General features: G+C 40.8%; 1 protein-coding gene across 1 annotated transcript in view; it reads left to right on the top strand.

Moving 5' to 3' along the window:
• Nucleotides 1–18,374, top strand: part of CDHR3 (cadherin related family member 3) — a 30,275-nt gene that overhangs the window by 2,085 nt on the left and 9,816 nt on the right. The window contains 12 exon segments of the mRNA XM_056482062.1: nucleotides 2,495–2,663; nucleotides 4,225–4,310; nucleotides 5,293–5,387; nucleotides 5,492–5,596; nucleotides 9,130–9,278; nucleotides 10,573–10,762; nucleotides 11,605–11,773; nucleotides 13,119–13,218; nucleotides 13,364–13,462; nucleotides 14,061–14,287; nucleotides 16,000–16,171; nucleotides 17,701–17,945. Coding sequence (XP_056338037.1) covers nucleotides 2,495–2,663; nucleotides 4,225–4,310; nucleotides 5,293–5,387; nucleotides 5,492–5,596; nucleotides 9,130–9,278; nucleotides 10,573–10,762; nucleotides 11,605–11,773; nucleotides 13,119–13,218; nucleotides 13,364–13,462; nucleotides 14,061–14,287; nucleotides 16,000–16,171; nucleotides 17,701–17,945 — 1,806 coding nt within the window.

Here is an 18,374-nt window from a genome sequence, read left to right as displayed (position 1 = left end):
ATGAAAATGGATGGCCAAAAAAGCTGGAGACTGGAGACTGCTTCTTCCAAAGTGCCAGTTTGTATCCATTTCATACCACAGCCACATCACCAGAATGGCCTGTGAACTTTTCTATGTTTTGCTTGGGCTGTTGCTTTTTTCAACATTTCCTACGTCGCTTGGAGGACTAGAACCAAGAGTTTGAGCCAGTGAATATCAATCATGAAATAATCATAAAAAAGCTACATAAAAATTCTGCAATTTGCAGATGAGTGCTAATTACAACTCATAAAGCAAGGATAAATACATGGGTGTTCTTAGTTAATTTATTTGATGAGGATTGCTACTTTTAATTACTTATGCAATGTTGTAGCATATCTGTACAGTATTTCACAAAAGTGATATGACCCAAAAGCAGACACCTCAGCTTATCTATTGCTGTTAAATCTAAGATATAGAAAAAGGCAGTACTTCATGAATGAATTATGAGATTAGCTAAGTACCTGCTAGGACAGGCTCTTCAGTATTTAGTCCTGTTGCAGCAGCAGAAAGCAATATCAATGTTTCTTGATATATTGAGACTTCTGAGAAAGTAACAGTTTCTGAGATCTCAGTCCTGTTCATTCCTCCTCACCTGACTTCTGTTTGAAAGTTCTCAAGAGCAGAAGATGTGTGGAATGCATGAAAACCTGCTGTTGCCTGAAACTACCTGGGTGCTCTTAGTGGTGCTCTCTGAAGATACTGGTGATGGAGTGGGGAGCAGAGAGCAGTGAAATTCTCATGTGGAACAAGTGATAGACAGTTCAGGGATGACTCTAGATCCCCTTTCATGAAGCCTGCAGCTACTTCAAGTGTGTGCAGTCCTGCTTTTATGAGTAAGAGTTGCTCCTGCCTGAAGGAAAGGCAAATAGTGGTTCACAGTCTGTTCCAGTGGCATGCTGCTCCCAGAAAGTTCAAAAGCAACCTAGAAAGAGACCATTTAGATCCACACTTCCAAGGCCTTTATAAAGGAGGTTGGAAGATGTGTATTTATACACATTTATTCTGGCTGAAGTAACAGCACCAATGAAAATATCTGGCTGTGAACTGGAGGGATAATCTCCAGAACTCATAACTTCTGCTTAGAACTGGACAGTTTAAAATGTTGAATTCATTGTATGTGTTCACAGTATTTAGATCTCCATCAAGCACTCATTTTGAACATCAAGCTTTCCACTGTTTTTTTTTTTCCCCAAGTTTTTTAGAATGTTACTTCTGGGTTAACATCACTTTTATGGTAAACTCGTATCCGTACAGTAGAGGAGGAAAGGAGACCATCCAGGAAACAATTTTCTCTTTCAGTATTGTAAAAAAAAGACCCATGAGGTTCCAGACAGCAGCCATTTTATGCACCAGAAGGCACAAAACATTTATGCTTCTGTTCACTCCCCTCCAACACTTTGATAATTGTCTCTATTTTGACTTCTGTCTTCTAACTGTGCTGACATCACTTTTGTGTTTGGGTCCTTTCTAAACCCAAGGATTTTTTCATTATTCTCCTTCTGCATGCTCTTCTCCTCCAGCACTCAGCTACAGAGTTCAAAATTCAGTTTTTTAGCCACACGAAAAACTTAACTGTCACCTTTTCCTTTCTTGTCCAAGAAAGGAAATATCTTGTTTTATTATTGGTTTCAGCAGTGAAGATTGAGGTATGCAAATTTCAACATCCTCTTGTTGCTCTGGGCTCATCCTAAATCCAGAATGATTGCATTTTACATTTTTTTCATAGAATGTCAGTCTTGTGTTAATACATATTCTGTGTTAAGAGGCAACATGCAGAGCTGGAAGCTTTTGAAATCCCCAAAACAAAATAAAGCAAATTTTTGCCTGATCAATATTGCAAAACTCAAGGCCTAGGTTATTTTTTCAATTAGTTCAGCATTTTCCCCAAACAATTCTAGTGCCTCTCTCAGAGTGTGTACCCATGAAGTTTCCTTTTTCTGTGGTTTTCCTGCAAGGCTTCTTCCAGATACAGGTTACACAAGGAAGGTTCTGGTAGCTGCTAGACTTTATGGTCTCCTGCCTCCACACTCTTTATTTCAAATAAAAGATCCTCCTCATGTTCCTAATTCACAGAAAAAGTGAAGCTGCCCTTGTGTATTGCAAGGCTTTCTCTGAATTCTCCTTCTCATCACACCTTGAACACTCCTGGAGTATGATGTGGAAAGGAAAACACTTGGCACAGACATGCACCTGCAAGATGTAATCCTGAACTTGAAGACAAAACATTGCTTGTGGGGCAGGGCAGCTCCACCCAGGCTATCTTTGAGTTACTCCATGAAGCCACACAGCATTTTGGTCTCTTCACTCTTTCTGTCACATTTTTGCCACTGATGAGAAATGTGCCAACAAATAAAAGATTATCTAAAACACTCACTCTTTACTGATTGAAAGTGTCCCTTTATTTATATTCACTCATTTGGACTAAGAGTTTCACCTCTTGCATGGTGTGCTAATAATAATCTTTTATTTTCAGGTTATTACTACTGGAAACCCTGTCCTAGATTATGAAACTATGCCAAAGAGTTTTGACTTGCAGATTTTTGTTGAAGATACAACAGGAAGAACTGACCTTAACATATTGACTATTCAAGTAACAGATAAAAATGAACATCCTGTGTTTCGAGGAAATATGGCATTTCAAAGTAAGAGAATGGTAGAATTTGAAAACAACAATACTTGGAAAGATGACATCAGTTTGAAAAAAAATGAGCTTATACCGTACCTGTAGCTAAAGTATCCTAGGCATTTTCCTTTAAGAAAACAAGGAAGGAATAGGACACTCTTTTTATCAGAGCTTTGTTTTACACAAAGAGTTGGTATGCTTCATCTCTGGAACTGCTGGAATATTCAGTTTTGAAAAATCTGAAAATGCTAAACTGTGATCCCTTTGTGGCAGGTTTTCAGAGCTGGCTGCTAGCCCCCCAGGTCTGGACTGACCACACTGGAACAGTGAAGCCCAGCCCAGCCTGACTTTTGCCTGCTGCACAGGGATGGGCTCAGAGCAGCCTGCACACATTCAGCCCTCCTCACTGATTTCTCCTGAGCACACTGACATCCCTGATTCCATACAATACTTAGTTTGTAAAGCAAATTAGCTTCCCCCAGGGAAGAGGCTGTGTCATCATCTTGGTATAGCTGGTGTCTTACATATCATGGGTGCCACTGGAATCTAATAATAATTAAATCTGACACTTGGAGGGATTGACACAGCATGAAGCACACTACGTGGGAGCTTGTTACAAATAAAGGCATCAGCTTCACTCTCAGCTAGAGCTGCCATAAATTGGTGAACACAGATGTCTGATCTGTCTAACTGTGTGGCTTTAGTTAACAGTACCAGCCACAATTAGACACTAATTGAGCATTTGCTGCTTATGAAAAAGCATCTCCCTCTCATTAAACTTTGTATTCATATTTTTGTCCTCTGGGGACAACTCATTATGCTGCTCTGGGATTCCCACTGCTCTGAAGAGGAGCAGCAGTCAGTAGGGGTCACAGTGGAAATTAATAGTCCAGAAAGAGCAGATCCAGCAGACACAAAAGGGCATAAAGCAAATAATGTGATCTAAAGATCTGCTGTCCTTTTAATTGCTCCACCCAAGAAGAGATAAGCCTGTTGCCAGCAATGTAGTATGGGATAGCCCAGCTGTGAGAATCCCTGCATGGAGAGAGACATACCTTGCACTGAATTATCAGCCCTAGAAAAGCAAACATTTAACTCAGTGCAGACTATTTGCTACTTATCTGCTCCACAGGTGTAAGTGAAAAGCAGAAATGAAGAGGAAAGGCTCTGAGCTCTTCTGGCAGGGCACAGGGTGTGTACAGGAAGGGGATGGTGATGAGGACCTAGCACTGGACTGTGTTCTTCCCTTCTGCATAGTAAAAAACCCCACAGATGTAGCACAAATGCATAATTTACTCCATTACCTGTGAACAGCTCAAGATAGGCCATAAGGAAAGATCAGTCTTTCCCCTGAAGGGACAATTCATATTGCAGTGGTGGTTGCCTGTTTACAGATATGTAATTGGTTTCTTCTTATCTTTTGAGTATGTGTGATCTTTGTGATGATTTTGGACTTACACTTGTGAAGTGAGAAGATGCAGCAGGTAGTTACATCCTGACAGCTTCAGTGCATCAGTCTCTTTGCTGCTGTGCCCTTTCCTTTCACCCAGTTAACACTGAGTACACTTATATCCATGCAGCTGTGACCATCTATGTGCTGGAAGGGACACCTCCAGAACACATTTACCAAGTAGATGCAGCTGATCCTGAAAATGCAAAACTCAAAGTAAGTTGAATTAAACAAAAAACTCCAGAGATGTAATCTGCCCTGTCTGAAATGTGGATTACCATCATCTTTCAACAACTTCCTTCCTTATCAGAAACACAGGAAAAGCTTTAATCTTGAAAAAAAGAAGCATTCTTGATACTAAATTAAAGAAAAAAAAAACAGCCTTAATGTTTAGACACAAACTATATTTTAAGTTCTCAGCCTTCCAAAATTAAGAGATATTGAAGGCTGAATTCGGTATAGTTAATCAGAGAGACAGTCAAAATTGTGAAGTTAAAATTTAAGAAAGGCTTACAAAATGTTTCTTATAGATGAGAATGACTAAAACTAAAGAATAATTGTAACTTTTTGTATTACAATGTACATTCTTTTAAATGAGACAGTAAGGCAAATGAATATCAGGTTTTTGACAATGCCAGGACAAACTGTGACCTTCAGTTACAAAAAGTGTGTTGGCTGATATGAAAATACTCTTGGTATTCAGAAAAAGTTTTGGAAAATGATAAGTTGGCAGCTGGGGGAAAGTAACTGCACTTAGCTAAGAATTATGTTGTATTTTTGCTTTATTTACTTTGGCTTTATAAAGTACAGTACATTCGAGGACTGAACCTGAGGATGCTACTTTGATGTTCAGTGTTTTTCAAGAAAGCAATTATCATGAAGTCTGTCCTCAGTCTGCCCAGTCTCACCGAGCTGGAGAGGAGGGAGGCAGAGCTGTGGGGATTCAGCTCTGCTTTGTGTGCCAAAGCAATGGCAGTGAGCCCCATGTGCCTCCTAACCCCTGACACATCTGAGGCATAAAAAACTGCAAATAGAGAAGTGCTATTACATCCTTGGACAGATCTGCTCAGTGGCTGTTGCAGGTTATTTGCATGGTCCATGACCCTCTGTAACTCGCTCTGCTCTACAAGGCAAGAAATGAATGAACAGAAGGATGTTTAAAGATAAAAAGACTAACTTCTTGTTCTCTTCATTGCAGTATTCACTGCTTCCTGCAACAGTGCCATTCTCAATCCAGGAAAGTGGAGCCATCTTTTCCACCAAAAAATTTGATTATGAGAAAGATCCACATTGGTGAGAATGCATTTTATTCCCATGGCCTATTAGCTTATAGTATTCAGAGAAATGTTTTCTGACATACACAGAATGATTCTTGTTCTGTTTTTCTTATTTAACAGGTACTCTTTAAATATAACAGTGACAGATCCAGATGGACTCAACTCAACTAAAACAATGAATATAAACATAATTAACATCAATGATGAAAGTCCTTACTTTACCACGTGAGTCAAAATTTACAATTGCACTCAAAATGTAGATTTTTTTTATCAGGTTAACTGCTTTAGCACCAGTGGGAGGGTTTAACATAAGGGCAAATAACTATGACAACAAAATAATTCTGGAAAAAACTATTTTAATTTTGTTATGATTCCTATTCTTATACTGGAAAGCTTTGTCCTAATGTCCCTAATTTATTCGTATTGTATTCTTAATTGTCTTCTTAATTTATATTCTCAGTAGTTTAAAGTTTTCCAGGCTGTGCCTTCACACTAAGAACAGCCAAACAAACTTGTTTTACGTGTTAGCATTTACAGAGGTTAAAGTTATGCAAAGACCTGTGGACAAGTTCAGACAAGGAGATTAATTTCACCCAGTGTGAATACAATCGTATAGAGTGTGCTCCTTATGCAGGTGTGCATTTCACCATTAATGTGTTTGCTCATGCAGAAATTGAAATAACAAAAATGTCTAGACATAAAAAGATCTCCTTTTTAATCAGTCTTCCTCTTCCCAGACACACTTGTAAACAATCCCGGTGATCTTTGAAACAGTGTTGTCTCTTACTGTGTCATAAGCAGGAAATTGTGTCATAACACACAGAAATAGCTTTTGAAGACTAATGGAGTCAGGATATGTTGAGAATTTGGAAAAATGGGAATGAATATGCATGTGCTACAAGCAGGCTGTTTTGCTGTGGAAAGCACAATGGATGGTTGTTTCTGAAGCAGGAGCTTGGCAATTATTACAGTTGATCTGACTCTGTTGTAGATTTATCTTTGTCACTTGCATGAGACACTGATGGGATTCAAGGCACTGTCATTGTGTCTCCTGATTGTGAGACTCTACAAGGTCCCTGCTGAGAGTATTTGTGCATCTCTGCAAAAGTGAAGACAGAATAGCACCTGGGGCCATGCCAGGAGATTCCAGCACTTGTTCAGAACAATCTTCTGGGTATTGTCTCAACCCAGAGCAATGCATGGCTCCTGGGCTGAGGCCAGTGATCTGGACCTTGATGGATAAAGGGGTGAAGAATCTGAAGAAACAAAAGAATTAAATGTTGGAAATAGGCATGAATTGTGCTGTTGTTGATGACGTTTTTACTACCTGCTTAATACTTGAACCTCACGTCTGCAATAAACAAGAACATTAATAGCTCACTCCATGTTACTGTACTTCTGCAAGGAGGACAAATCCTCTTCCCAGTGCCAATGTCTGCACATTGTGTCCTAGACTGATTATTCCCGCTTAATGTTGCCATTTCTGTGTATTTATCCTTGTGTCTGGAATGCTAAAAGAGCTTTTAAATATTTATCTACTTGTTTGAATTAGTGAAAGCTGCAGTGACTTGAGAATCTGTAACACCTAAGACTCGTATGGCACAAATTTAGTCTGGTCTTTGTTTGAATCTTCTCCCTTTTAGATTGATACTACAGATCAAAAAAGGCAGCTCAGTTTGTAAAGAATTTTAGATTAAATTGCACTTCATGATCTATCCTTAATATGCACATGTATGGCCTGTGCCCTGCTACACTGTGAGCTGCATGCTGGGGCTAAGTACTTCCTGACACTGTAATAATTAGTGCTGGGGTAAGAGCTGGGGAAACTTGAGGAGTTAGCAAACCTCCTTTATTTTACCCCAATCATATCTGTCAAGAACAGAGTTTCAAAGGGTCTTTTTAATTCTTCCCATAGTATGTGCAAGCACATCTGGTTTTGGTGTTCACAACACTGCTTTGGCATTCAGCCTTTTGAAATTGTTGCTGTTAAAATCAATGGAAAACTTGTGGAGTCAGGAAAACAAAGGCGAAGACAAGAAAACAAACATATGCTTCCTTTGAAATTACATTGCAGTGACTAAAAGGTCTGCTTGAACCATCCTGTAAAAAGCCACTGGCAGGTGGCAGACAGATGGACAGCAGGACACATCCCAGACACAGCTGTGTAAGAAGTGGCCCCAACTCCTCCCCAGCTGTACTGGTGCTTTGTGCTATGGGGATGTGCTCAGCAATGTCCCAGTTCTTCCCAAAATATCTAGTGGGGATGGGATAAGGACCAGGTTGCAGAAGGGTTGGCAGGGCTGAGAGGGTGGAGCTCTGGTGAGTTTGCTGCTCACAGAAAGGTTGGAGTTGGGGTTCCAGTGGGCCTAGGGAATTTCCTACCTTGGGCCAAAACTAGTTAGAGCTGTGAGAGTGAGTGGGATCTGTTTCTCTCTGCATGACTCTGGAAGTAACAGAAGAACAAGGAAGGATGGGATTCAATGCCAAGACTGAGGTAGAGACATCATAAATAACTGACACAACAAGCTTCATAAACTCCTTGTTTTCTTCTGGCTGTAAGTTAGATATTTATACTGGGAAAATCCCATGTAATTTCTCTCCTGTATGCTTGCTTCTTTTCATATGAACTGACAGAACTGTTGAAGATAGTGTGTCTTCGTAAGCATTTCTAAAATTGTAAGTGGAGATCTTGAGATGTGGGATCTTGTGTTCTGTCTCTGCAATTCTGTGCTCCAATTGCTAAGTGCCCCATGATGTCTGTCTTCAGAGAACAACAAAGAACTCATGTTTTCCTGTACTGGGAATTACAGACCAGTCAATTACCTAAGTGGCAGCATAGGGTGTTTTAAAAGTACTTCTAATCCTTTTTTGACTCTTGAGGATCTTCAACTCCCTTTGTGCTCTAGAATCAGGAGACATGTGTGTATTCATGTGTGTTTGGGTAATGTAAATCAGTCTTCTGAAATTTCTTGCACCATTTTTGTGTCCTGGCCCATGCCTATTTTTGCATGTGGTTCAAATACTAAAATTGTCCACCTGAGTACCCATGTGAACATCAAACTGCAACCACTGTAAGCAATCCTGCACAATTGTCTGTCAGGCCGTATCTGACCTATAAAACTCAATTCATGGGAAATTTGGGAGCACTGGCATACCAAACAGCAGCAGTAGAGAACCATTTTCCCAATGTAAAATGCATCAGATGACAGATGCTGCTGGGAGTTTGAGGCATGTTCATCTGTTAGGCACCCAGAAGAATTCTCCTTCCTGCCTTCGCCTACTGCAGCCACAACTCAGTTTTTCTGTAATACTGTGGCTCCCCAGAAGGCTCCAGCATTGATTCCAGAAGATGATTAACTACATTACTTATGCAATTTTTGCTTTTCTCTTGCAAAATGAAGGAATTAAAGCAAATGGCTTTATGAGCTGGTGGCTCTGTAGGGAGATGGATGGCAAGACTTAACCACCCCCTACTTCTTCAACTTCCATGGTTCTATGAAAGTCAAATTGCTTTTACTGTGGAAAAGTTGCAGAGGAAGAACACTTTCTTGTATGGCTGTGTCATGCTTTATGGAAACATGCCTGTTCAGATTCTGCTGCATGTCCAGCAGGCAGAAACAATGGCTGGGACACTTATCCAGGCATACAAATAGCCCAGCATGGCCATGACCCTGCTGCTGCTGTTGGCTTCTCAGCTAAGTCTGTAATCAGCTGCCCTTATAAACAAGTTGCATGCTTTGCTGAATTTTATTTTATAGAAAACAACAAATCTACAGGATTCCAGAGGAGCAAAGCCCAGGCACCATTGTTGCCAATATAACAGCAAAAGATCCTGATGATGAAGATTCTCCCAGCAGACTTTTCTACAGCATCCAGTCACCTGACAGATATTTTTCCATAAATCCAGGTCAGACAAACAAAAATGGGACTTCTGTGAATTTCTGCTTTGGAAAAATTATTTTTGCCTTAGTTTTAAATAGGTTTACTTTATTTAGTGACTCTCTGTGACAATAAGGAATGCTCAGTCCCTTATTAGGGTCAAATTCTTTGGTCGTACCAAGACTTGGTAAGATATATTGAAGAAAGTAGACCAAAGGTACTTCTCAACAAATATTGACTTGTGGCTGGAGGGTGATGGTTCCTTGGGTGGAAGTAAGATTGCTGACTTATTTTTAATCTTTGAGGACTACAGTGACCCTGCTGGGGCTCTTGAAACAGCTGCAGTTAGACTGATGTTCTCCCTCCTGTCTAAAGTCCTCTCTAGCACTGAGTGCACAGCAAATCTACACCTCAAGTTCATTGTTCCATTCACTACCTTCCTCAGGCAAGACCATCCAGAAGAGTCCCCTTGCTCATGGTGATGCTGTCTTTTTCATGCTCTCTGGGGTCTGTACATCTGTTCCCCAGGGGATTTTCCTCCAGGGCTGACATTCAGTGACAGCTTTGCTTCTTGTCTGCTAGTGCTTTGAACTGTTTATCACAGTTGTAAGAAGTGCCACACAACACAGTGCTTTGGAGGATCAGGATGATCTTTAAATGCTTTGGATTCCCTATGCCCTTTGGCCTTGTATTGCCATCTTCCTCCTCAATTACACTCCAAAATGCAGAGGATGTATGCACTGTTCTTTTAACTCCTTTGTGCTCTGGGAATAATACTTGTACTGTGCCATAAAAATCTTCTATTTTTGACAGAGGCTAACAGAAGTGAAAAAAAGTATTGAGTGAATGGCTGACCAGAGCACTTGGCACAGTCTGTCACAGCTCTGTTGATGTGTGAGTAGATTTGGAGGTGCTGAAAAATGCTTGAACCATAACAGTGGAAAGGGAAGCTGTCTTACTAGCTAGGGAGCAAGGACAGCACAGGCATTAGCAGCTCGTTGTCCTTGTTGCTCTGTGAATGCACTCAGATCTGGCTTGCACTAGAAGCTTGAGAGTAAGGGAAACCTAAATGCTTTACAAGTCCTCTGCTGAGGCCCTCTAAGATGTATTTTTCACCGTATCTAGCCATTAACCTTACCCAGAATGTTCAGAGCCATTTTGTATCACTTAAAAAAAACCCTAAACCAGCCATGATTTGCACAGAGCAGAAGACTTTTTATTCTGCTGTCTGTCTGTTGAGCTGCCCTGCCCTCTTGCACATACACCATGAGGTTTGCTGCTTCCCCCCACGGTGGATGTCTGACTTGTGTCCTCCCTGGCAGGAACTGGAGTGTTGCAGGTGACCAGGAGGATCGACCGGGACGCGCTTCTGCTGCGGCTCCATCCCAACATCTCGCTGACAGTCCGGGTGGAGGACGGCCCCAGCAGCAGCCATGGCAGTGAGATGGAGATCACAGTCATCATTGATGATGTCAATGACAACCCACCAGAATGCAGCCCTTCTGCCTTCAGGTGTGGAATCTCTTCCTTGTACACCAGGGCACATCCCCAGACCTACAGCTGGAGGCTCAAGTGGACGTTGATCACCAGCCTACCCATTGTACAGGGCTGGTGTCCATCACGACACACGTGTTATAAATTACTCACTAAAATCAGATAGGTCAATCCATAAGGCAATTTATTAGTTTGCTGATAAGGAATAGACAAAGCAGCACTGGGGATGTGGGGAGTCTGTGCTCTGCCAACACCTCTGCCTTACCCTGGGTCACTGCCCCTTTACAGGCAGTGTCTTGGTGGGCTGTGACATGCCCTGTGCTGGGGTATGAGTCTGAGCAAGCCTGAACATGTTGGCTAGGGCCCAAGCAGCAATGGCTACAAGCTCCCACCAGGCCTGGACAAGGCTTGAACACGTTCTCAGGTTACACTCCTAGAGAGCAGGTAACAGCAAGGACAAGCCTGCTCATGTCCAAACATTTTCCTTATACATAAAAGTGGATACAATTCATGATTATAGTGAAAAATAATAAAAACAAAAAATTAACAATTTACAACAAAGTGATTTAAAGAAATATAATGAAATCATTAAATATTATTGTGTCTCATGTCCATGCTTTACTTTGTCCATGCTTTACATTCAATATTCTTGTTGATATTATTGATTTCATTGTGTATTTTCATAACTACACAGATCACTATGTAACATCTCACACATGGGTCAGATTCTGTGTTGCTTCCTCCATTGTTGCATATTTAGATCTAGGATTTCACTTAAAAAATAAATCAATGTTTTGGCCTGTGATATATGAAGAGTTCAGAAGAGTTGCTTTGACAGGAAATGTGTTTGTTTTAAACAGGAAAGAAGAAAATGAAAATATGACTCGTGGGACATTTCTTGTTGATCTTAGAAATTACTGTAAAGATATTGATGTTGATCCATCAAACAATCAATTTAGTTTCACTGGATTATCTGGTTTTGGAAGCAATAACTTTGCTCTGGAGTCATCTGTGTCTGGAAGACTTGTGGTCAGTAATTTGTGGCTTTATGTTAGACTACCCCATTAGGGAAGTAAAAAAAATTGCTGTAATCCATTTTACAGTAGGTATGATGTGGAGAATTACTGTTTTGACTGGTTGTGAACTATATACCCCTAGATAGGATGCTTTCTAAGGATTCTACAGAATTTAGTGAAGAGAGACTGTTTTCTTCAGTTTTAAATAAATGTGCTAGATATGATTGAAAAAATATTCTTTTTTTAGGGAGTGTGAAGCACCAACTTTGATATGGATAAACAGAGAAATTTGATGCCATTTCATACCCATTTACTCATGACAGACTGTGGAAGATCCATGCTATTCAGCATGAAGAATTTAAGTACTTGAGAAATCTCACACTCAGTAACTCAGTAACTGGTCAGAATCGTAAAACCACTTTGAGTGGCAAATTTTCACAAAAGTGTGGTGGGATTTGCACTTCTGTGATTTTGCATGTCAAAATATGAATTCTTTATGCTGATAGCTGCTGGCAAACATACATTGGCCAGAACCCCACCAGTTCCTGGACATGTGCAATGGTAGTTGTTTTTTGCTTTAAAAAGAACTGTGGGCAGCTACAGAAAAAGTGAAACAACAAAAAATAGGCATTCTGTCTAAAAGACAAGAGTGCTACAGGAGCAGTAAAATGATTTTTTATGGTTTACTTTAATTTTGGAACTGAGGTTTCCTTGTCAATGAGAACTGCCCTTAGCTGCTTCAGCTGCCAACACAAAAATCATTTTCCTTGCTGCACAGGATATGATTGTTGTCAAGCCTTTGATCCCTGTGTATATAACACACTATACCAAGTAACATGTTCCTCCAGGAATCTCCCTGAAGAGACAACCAGCAGTGGATGCCTGCATTAGCCCTGCTGCCCCAAAGTTTATGAGGCTTCCACAGCAAGATAGGGAGCTCAGAAGATTAGGATTTAAATCTGTGCAAGTCACTATTTAGTAACAACTTGGTTCCTGGACAAACACTGCCTGGACCTGATACCCTTTTTTAATGTCTGCAGGCATGAGCTCAAGAAATAACTCAAGCTATCACTGGCAGTAATCACAGATTACACAAGTTCTGAACTGACTGGGTTAAAGGTCAAGGCCTTATCATCCAAATTATTAAACTGTCTGCTCTTAAGGGGAAGAAATTTTGTTGGCAGAAGTGGGAGCACATAGAAAAAGCCTGGAATTCAATCCTGGAATTGACTATTACCCTGTGTTATTCCTATAAAACTGTTCTATATACCCAAGGGACAAATCACACAGAATGCTGAAAAGAGTAGTTGTCTCCATGTATACTGTGTATAAATGTGATTGTGTTCCTTTCTATTTAGATGACTGGAACTATTGATTTAGAAAACCCAGCTAATCCAGGAGTTGAAGTTTATATTTTGACTGTCAGGGTGCAAGATATTGCCCATCCTAACTACTCAAGCAAGTATCCCTTTTACATTTCTTTTGATAGTTTTCTGTGCTGTAACAACATGGAGAGAGGAATACCATATGTATTTTGAATATATGCATGAGAAAATTTCACAGCCATACTTAACTATGGTTTAATCTTCTGTTATATTTCCAGATATCATCCACATTTATATCAGGATAAAGCCAGTGAATGAATTTTTCCCAGTCTTCCATAATTTATCTTATGTATTTAATGTTTCAGAAATTACTAAAGGTACAGTAAGTAGCACCTAAATGATAGAAATAATGTTGTCATAAAGTGCCTTTTTGCTCCAAATGAATTTTCATATATGTAGATGAGGCAAATGGCTCAAAATTCCAGTTCAGCTAGGGTCTCACCATACAACCACCTACCACCCTTAAATAGACTAAACTGGCAAAAACTCCAATTGTACAGATGGGAGTTGAGACACAGACAAATTCAGCAATTGCACAAGAAATCTGTGGCAGTGCCAGGAACTGAACTCAGATGTCTTGTTTTAGACTGTCTTTATGCTCTTGCTAAATTAGCCCTCTAGAGGGACTGTGGTGGTGCACAGAAACCTTTACAGGCTGACACAGACAAGTGAGGACTCCCTTGGCCCAGACACAGAGCATTTCTGCTGAGGTTCTCTACACACTAATGTTTTGGTGTTTACTGCTAGCAGCCCATGCACAGGGGAGCCATAGCACACCCTGGGGAAATAGTGCTTATTTACACCCTTGCTTTAATTGTCTTGTGTGAAAAACTCCAAAACAAATCTTTAGTTCAGTTTCATCTGCACCTTCTGTTGCTTTAAATGTTAATGAAATATGGATTTTCTGTCTCTCAGTTGGATCTATCATTGGAAGAGTGCATGCCACAGACAAGGATTGGCCACCCACTGCCATCACTTACTCCGTTGTAGCTGGAGCTGGCACCAGGGATTACACAAATATCTTCTGGATCAGCCCAACTAGAGGAGATGTGAGGATTTTAGCTAGATTAGACTATGAAACAACTCAGAAACATATTTTCACAGTACAGGCCTCAGACCAAGAGAAGTCTACAACAGCATCGGTGAGTAAACCCACTCTACTTCTTCACCTTTACCTACATTTTTCTCTCTTCTTCCTAGCAAGAACAGTGAGACATTGGGCAAAGCACTTTGGTCTGTAAAAGGCAAGTGAAAACCTGCTCAGTCACATATTACTCAGATGAAAGAGGTGTTGTTCACTCAGTGTTGTTTAATTTTCTCACAAAAATGATAAAATAATACTTTAATATTTTTCACTATGGTGTTTGCTTCTCAGATTTTTTTTTTCTTATTTTACCCAGACAGTGAAATTGTTTTCTGTGCCCTAGACAGTTTAAGTTATTCTTTATGGCTACAGAGGTACTAGAAAATAGAAAAATGACAGGGTCTTGAGGCCAGGTAGCACAATCTAATTGTAGCCATGCTTGGTGGCAAATTCTTTTTGGCATCTGTGTAGTGTCCCTTGGCCCTCAAACATACTTTTGATTTTGTTTGTCACTTTTTTCCCTGCCGAGTGTCCAAATTAATGTCAGAATTGTGTTGCAGCATATAAGAGTTATGTTTTCATGGGATGGTACAGAGAGGATGTGGATGGGAGGAGGGCTTGGGTGGGCTCCTGTGTGTGTGTCAGAGGGCCAGTCCAGTAGCTGTGCCCACTTGCTCTGCTGGAGTTGTGTCTTGCCTTGACCATGACCTACCTTTTTCCCTGATGGTGCTACTTGGCAGGAGCCAAGACCATGCCAGGTACCAAGATAACCTTTAACAGCAGGGCTGGGCTTAGGCTTTCTGCTCAGACCAATTTTATTCAGAAGAAAATGTACAGATGCTATATCCACAGAGCTATTTTATTGTAATTTCTTTCAAAGAAGTTGAAAGCTCAAAGAACTTTCTTTCAAAGAATCCCAGTGTCCTCCACGGACAGCCTCCTTTTGACTTCTTTTCACACTTTTCTCCCTCATGACTGCTTTACATGTTTTTTTACACCTGTCTTGGGGGTGACACAGGTACAGGCTTGCTTTTCATTCCAGTCAAGCACCACCCATAGAGTTGCTATCTAGGAGGAATTTAATCTCTTTATCATCTATAATATTTCAAGGTGACAATTAATGACAATTTAGCTTCAGAAGCTTTTAACAATGTCAAGCTTATCTGTTGCCTGACTAACAGACATTAGAAGAAAGAACTTTGGGAAGGGTAACATTTTTCTTTTAGCTAGTTAATCCCAGATGACATCAAACACATCTGGTGTTACTCAGGGTGCTCCTACCATGCAGGAGGCCATTGCCAGCCGTTCTCTCTCACTGGGAGCATTCTATAAACACTCTCCCTTCCATGGATCATACTCCAAATAGTTATTAAATACACTAAGAAGCCTAACTAAAGATTGTGAAGCAAATTGAGAGCTTTGGAAGGGAGTTTAATGATTATGTGGTACTATTATTATTATTTCTCATTTTAACTATAACACAATTCAGGTTGTTCAGACAGACATATCAGCTTGAAAACCCTTCATTTTTGGAAGATGGCTCAGGTTACAAAACTTGTTCCCAGAAGAATGCTGATCATAAGAAGAATTATAGGACAAATGATCACAGATATTTTCTGGCAGGAGCTGGGTTGGAAGGGGACTTCAGTGCTCTTCAACAGTTGTTGATCAAAAGAACAAAATGGGCAAAACCAACAGTTTCTGAAATTAACAAAATTCTTTCTCAGCACATTGAAACAGCTTCAGCTTGCTATTGCTCTTTTCTTCCAGGTAACTGTGAATGTTTTGGAAGTAAATGATGAAGAACCAGTTTGTTCACCCAATTTCTTCTCTCTTCAAATCCCAGTCAATTTAGCTGTTGGGACCAATATTAATGGCTTCAGGATTGAATGTCAAGATCGTGATTCTGATCCCAGGTCATTCCGTTACTTCATTAACGAAGGTGCTGTCACAGTGGGCAAGCTAGGAACAGTGAAAAAAATAGTGAATGCTGATAGTTCTCTTATATTTATAAACAAAAATCTAACATAGTTTGTGTATGAGTTTTCATGGTGAGCTAGCCATGGTGATCCACTAGTTCTGCACATCATTATGTTGATTATCTCTTCACAAGCTACTGGTGGTAGCAGCTAGAGCCACTCCCTTGCAAGGCTGGATTGCCTGTCATATTAATTAATAGGCTATTAATTATACAGTAGACAAGAAAAATGAGCTGGAATTTTGTGCAGTGTCAAATTTCCCTTCCAATTACAGCTGAGTAAATCTTGAGAAACAATGTAAAGTTCTGGATCTCTGTGTATCTCATAATCACATGGATGCTGGTGCACTGTTCAAAACAACTGCTCAAACCTGCATGTTGTAGGTCCAAGCTGTTTGCAATAAACCCTAAAATCTGTGATCAGCTACATCCACTTGGAGAACTGCAGTGGTATGAGGTGACACTCAGCTTCACAAAAATGGAAATGGCAATTCCTTCTTTTGTTGCTGAGGTGACTGCTGTGAAAGAGGGAACAGATTGTCCAGCTGCCAGTAAAAAGCTGTGGGTGTCAAAACAGAGAATCTCTGTCCTACTGCAGCCCCTTGATGCCACAGAGGAAGCTCTGTAGATATGGTATTGACACATGAATCCATACAGTGGCTGTGTTAGTACTGTTAGGCTGTGTTAATAAATCACTGTCTGACTACAGGCCCAGTCTGGTGATACAGACCTGGGCTGTGTTGTGCATTGGCCTCTGAGCCATAAAGCAGCTCATGGCCCTTTTTGTGCTCTAGAACAGGCATGGCTTTCAAGGACATATCAACTCTTGATCTCTGTGGGAGCACAAGAGCAAAACCAAAGTATGTTTGCTGCCTCTTCAAGGCTCTGATTTCCTGTATATGTGGTCTAACAGCTGGGGCTGGTGTGCCTGCAGCCCAGGCCATGAGCAGCTCTCCATCTACAATGGACAGAAATCAAGAGGTGGGGAGCCAGCATTTCTGAACTCTCCTCTCTGCCCCAAGGTGCTGACAAAGCAGTGGAGGAAATGAGTGTCACTGGGTCATTAACTCTCTTCAAAGGCCACTGCCTCTGAGCAGATGGAGAAGGCACAGAGAGGGGCTGGAGCAACACTCCAGGGACACCCCAGAAGCAGAATGAGCCCTGCCACAGTGCAGGGTCCTCACCCCAGCTGGGTGCTGTTGGGTGCTCCCCAGGCTGTAAATTCAGGTCATTCAGGTGACCTCTTGTGTGCCCTATGGCTCTGAAGTGTTTCCACAGCCTCCTCTCTGCTGTGTCACCATAGAGGGTCTTATTCTAGATTGCAATGCTTTTATGACTGTGTTGTTTTAAATTATTTTATTTGGTACAAGGAAAATCAAGGAGCCCTTCTTGTCATTGACATTTCACCACACCTCACCACTTGTTACACACATTTACTTTAATGTGGGATTAAAGTAATTTTGTTTTTTCATTTTGGTGTTCCCTTTTTGCAGGCAATGAGAACAATCATTTTGTCTTTTCACCAAGGGCTGGCTCCAACACATCTCGTCTGATTCTTGCATCAGGGTTTGACTATGAGAGTGGACTTGACACAAACTGGATTTACAGTCTGCGCGTCCACGTAACAGACGACAATTTATTATCTGCCAGGGACAGAACCACGCACCTAATTAAAACTGGAACAGTGACTTTAACCATCAGGGTTATCCCAAACCCAACTACTGCCACAACCACTACGGTAAGTTCACTAAAACTCATGTCCAGTTCTGCATTTCTTTCAGGGACTAATCTCCACAGGAGTAAAGGAAAGAGGATAGATGTATGCAAAAACCTTGAGTGCATCTAGTCCTGGGAGGTTCTGAGCCCTGTGCTCTTATGATGAAGCCAGAGGTGGTTGATATGCTTAGTGTCATGAAGGATTAGTCCCAGGTACAGAGTCATAACACATGTTTTGTATTCCAGTTTCTAAAACAAAAAGGGCAGGAAGCCAAAGGACTGGGCATGCTGCCATTACCATGCAACTGGAAAGTTAAAGATTTTGGCAGCTTTATTAATAAGGAAAGAGCAGGGATTAACCTTTGCCTGGAACCTTAAAATTACCTCATGCATTTTGCACTGCCTCTTTTTTTATTCATAACTATTCACTCCCCCAGTTGCCTTGCAGTTT

Source organism: Oenanthe melanoleuca, chromosome 1A (assembly GCF_029582105.1).
Source record: "Oenanthe melanoleuca isolate GR-GAL-2019-014 chromosome 1A, OMel1.0, whole genome shotgun sequence".
Taxonomy (NCBI): Eukaryota; Metazoa; Chordata; class Aves; order Passeriformes; family Muscicapidae; genus Oenanthe; species Oenanthe melanoleuca.
Note: the sequence above shows the minus strand (reverse complement) of the source record. Positions and strands in the feature narration are given on the sequence as shown.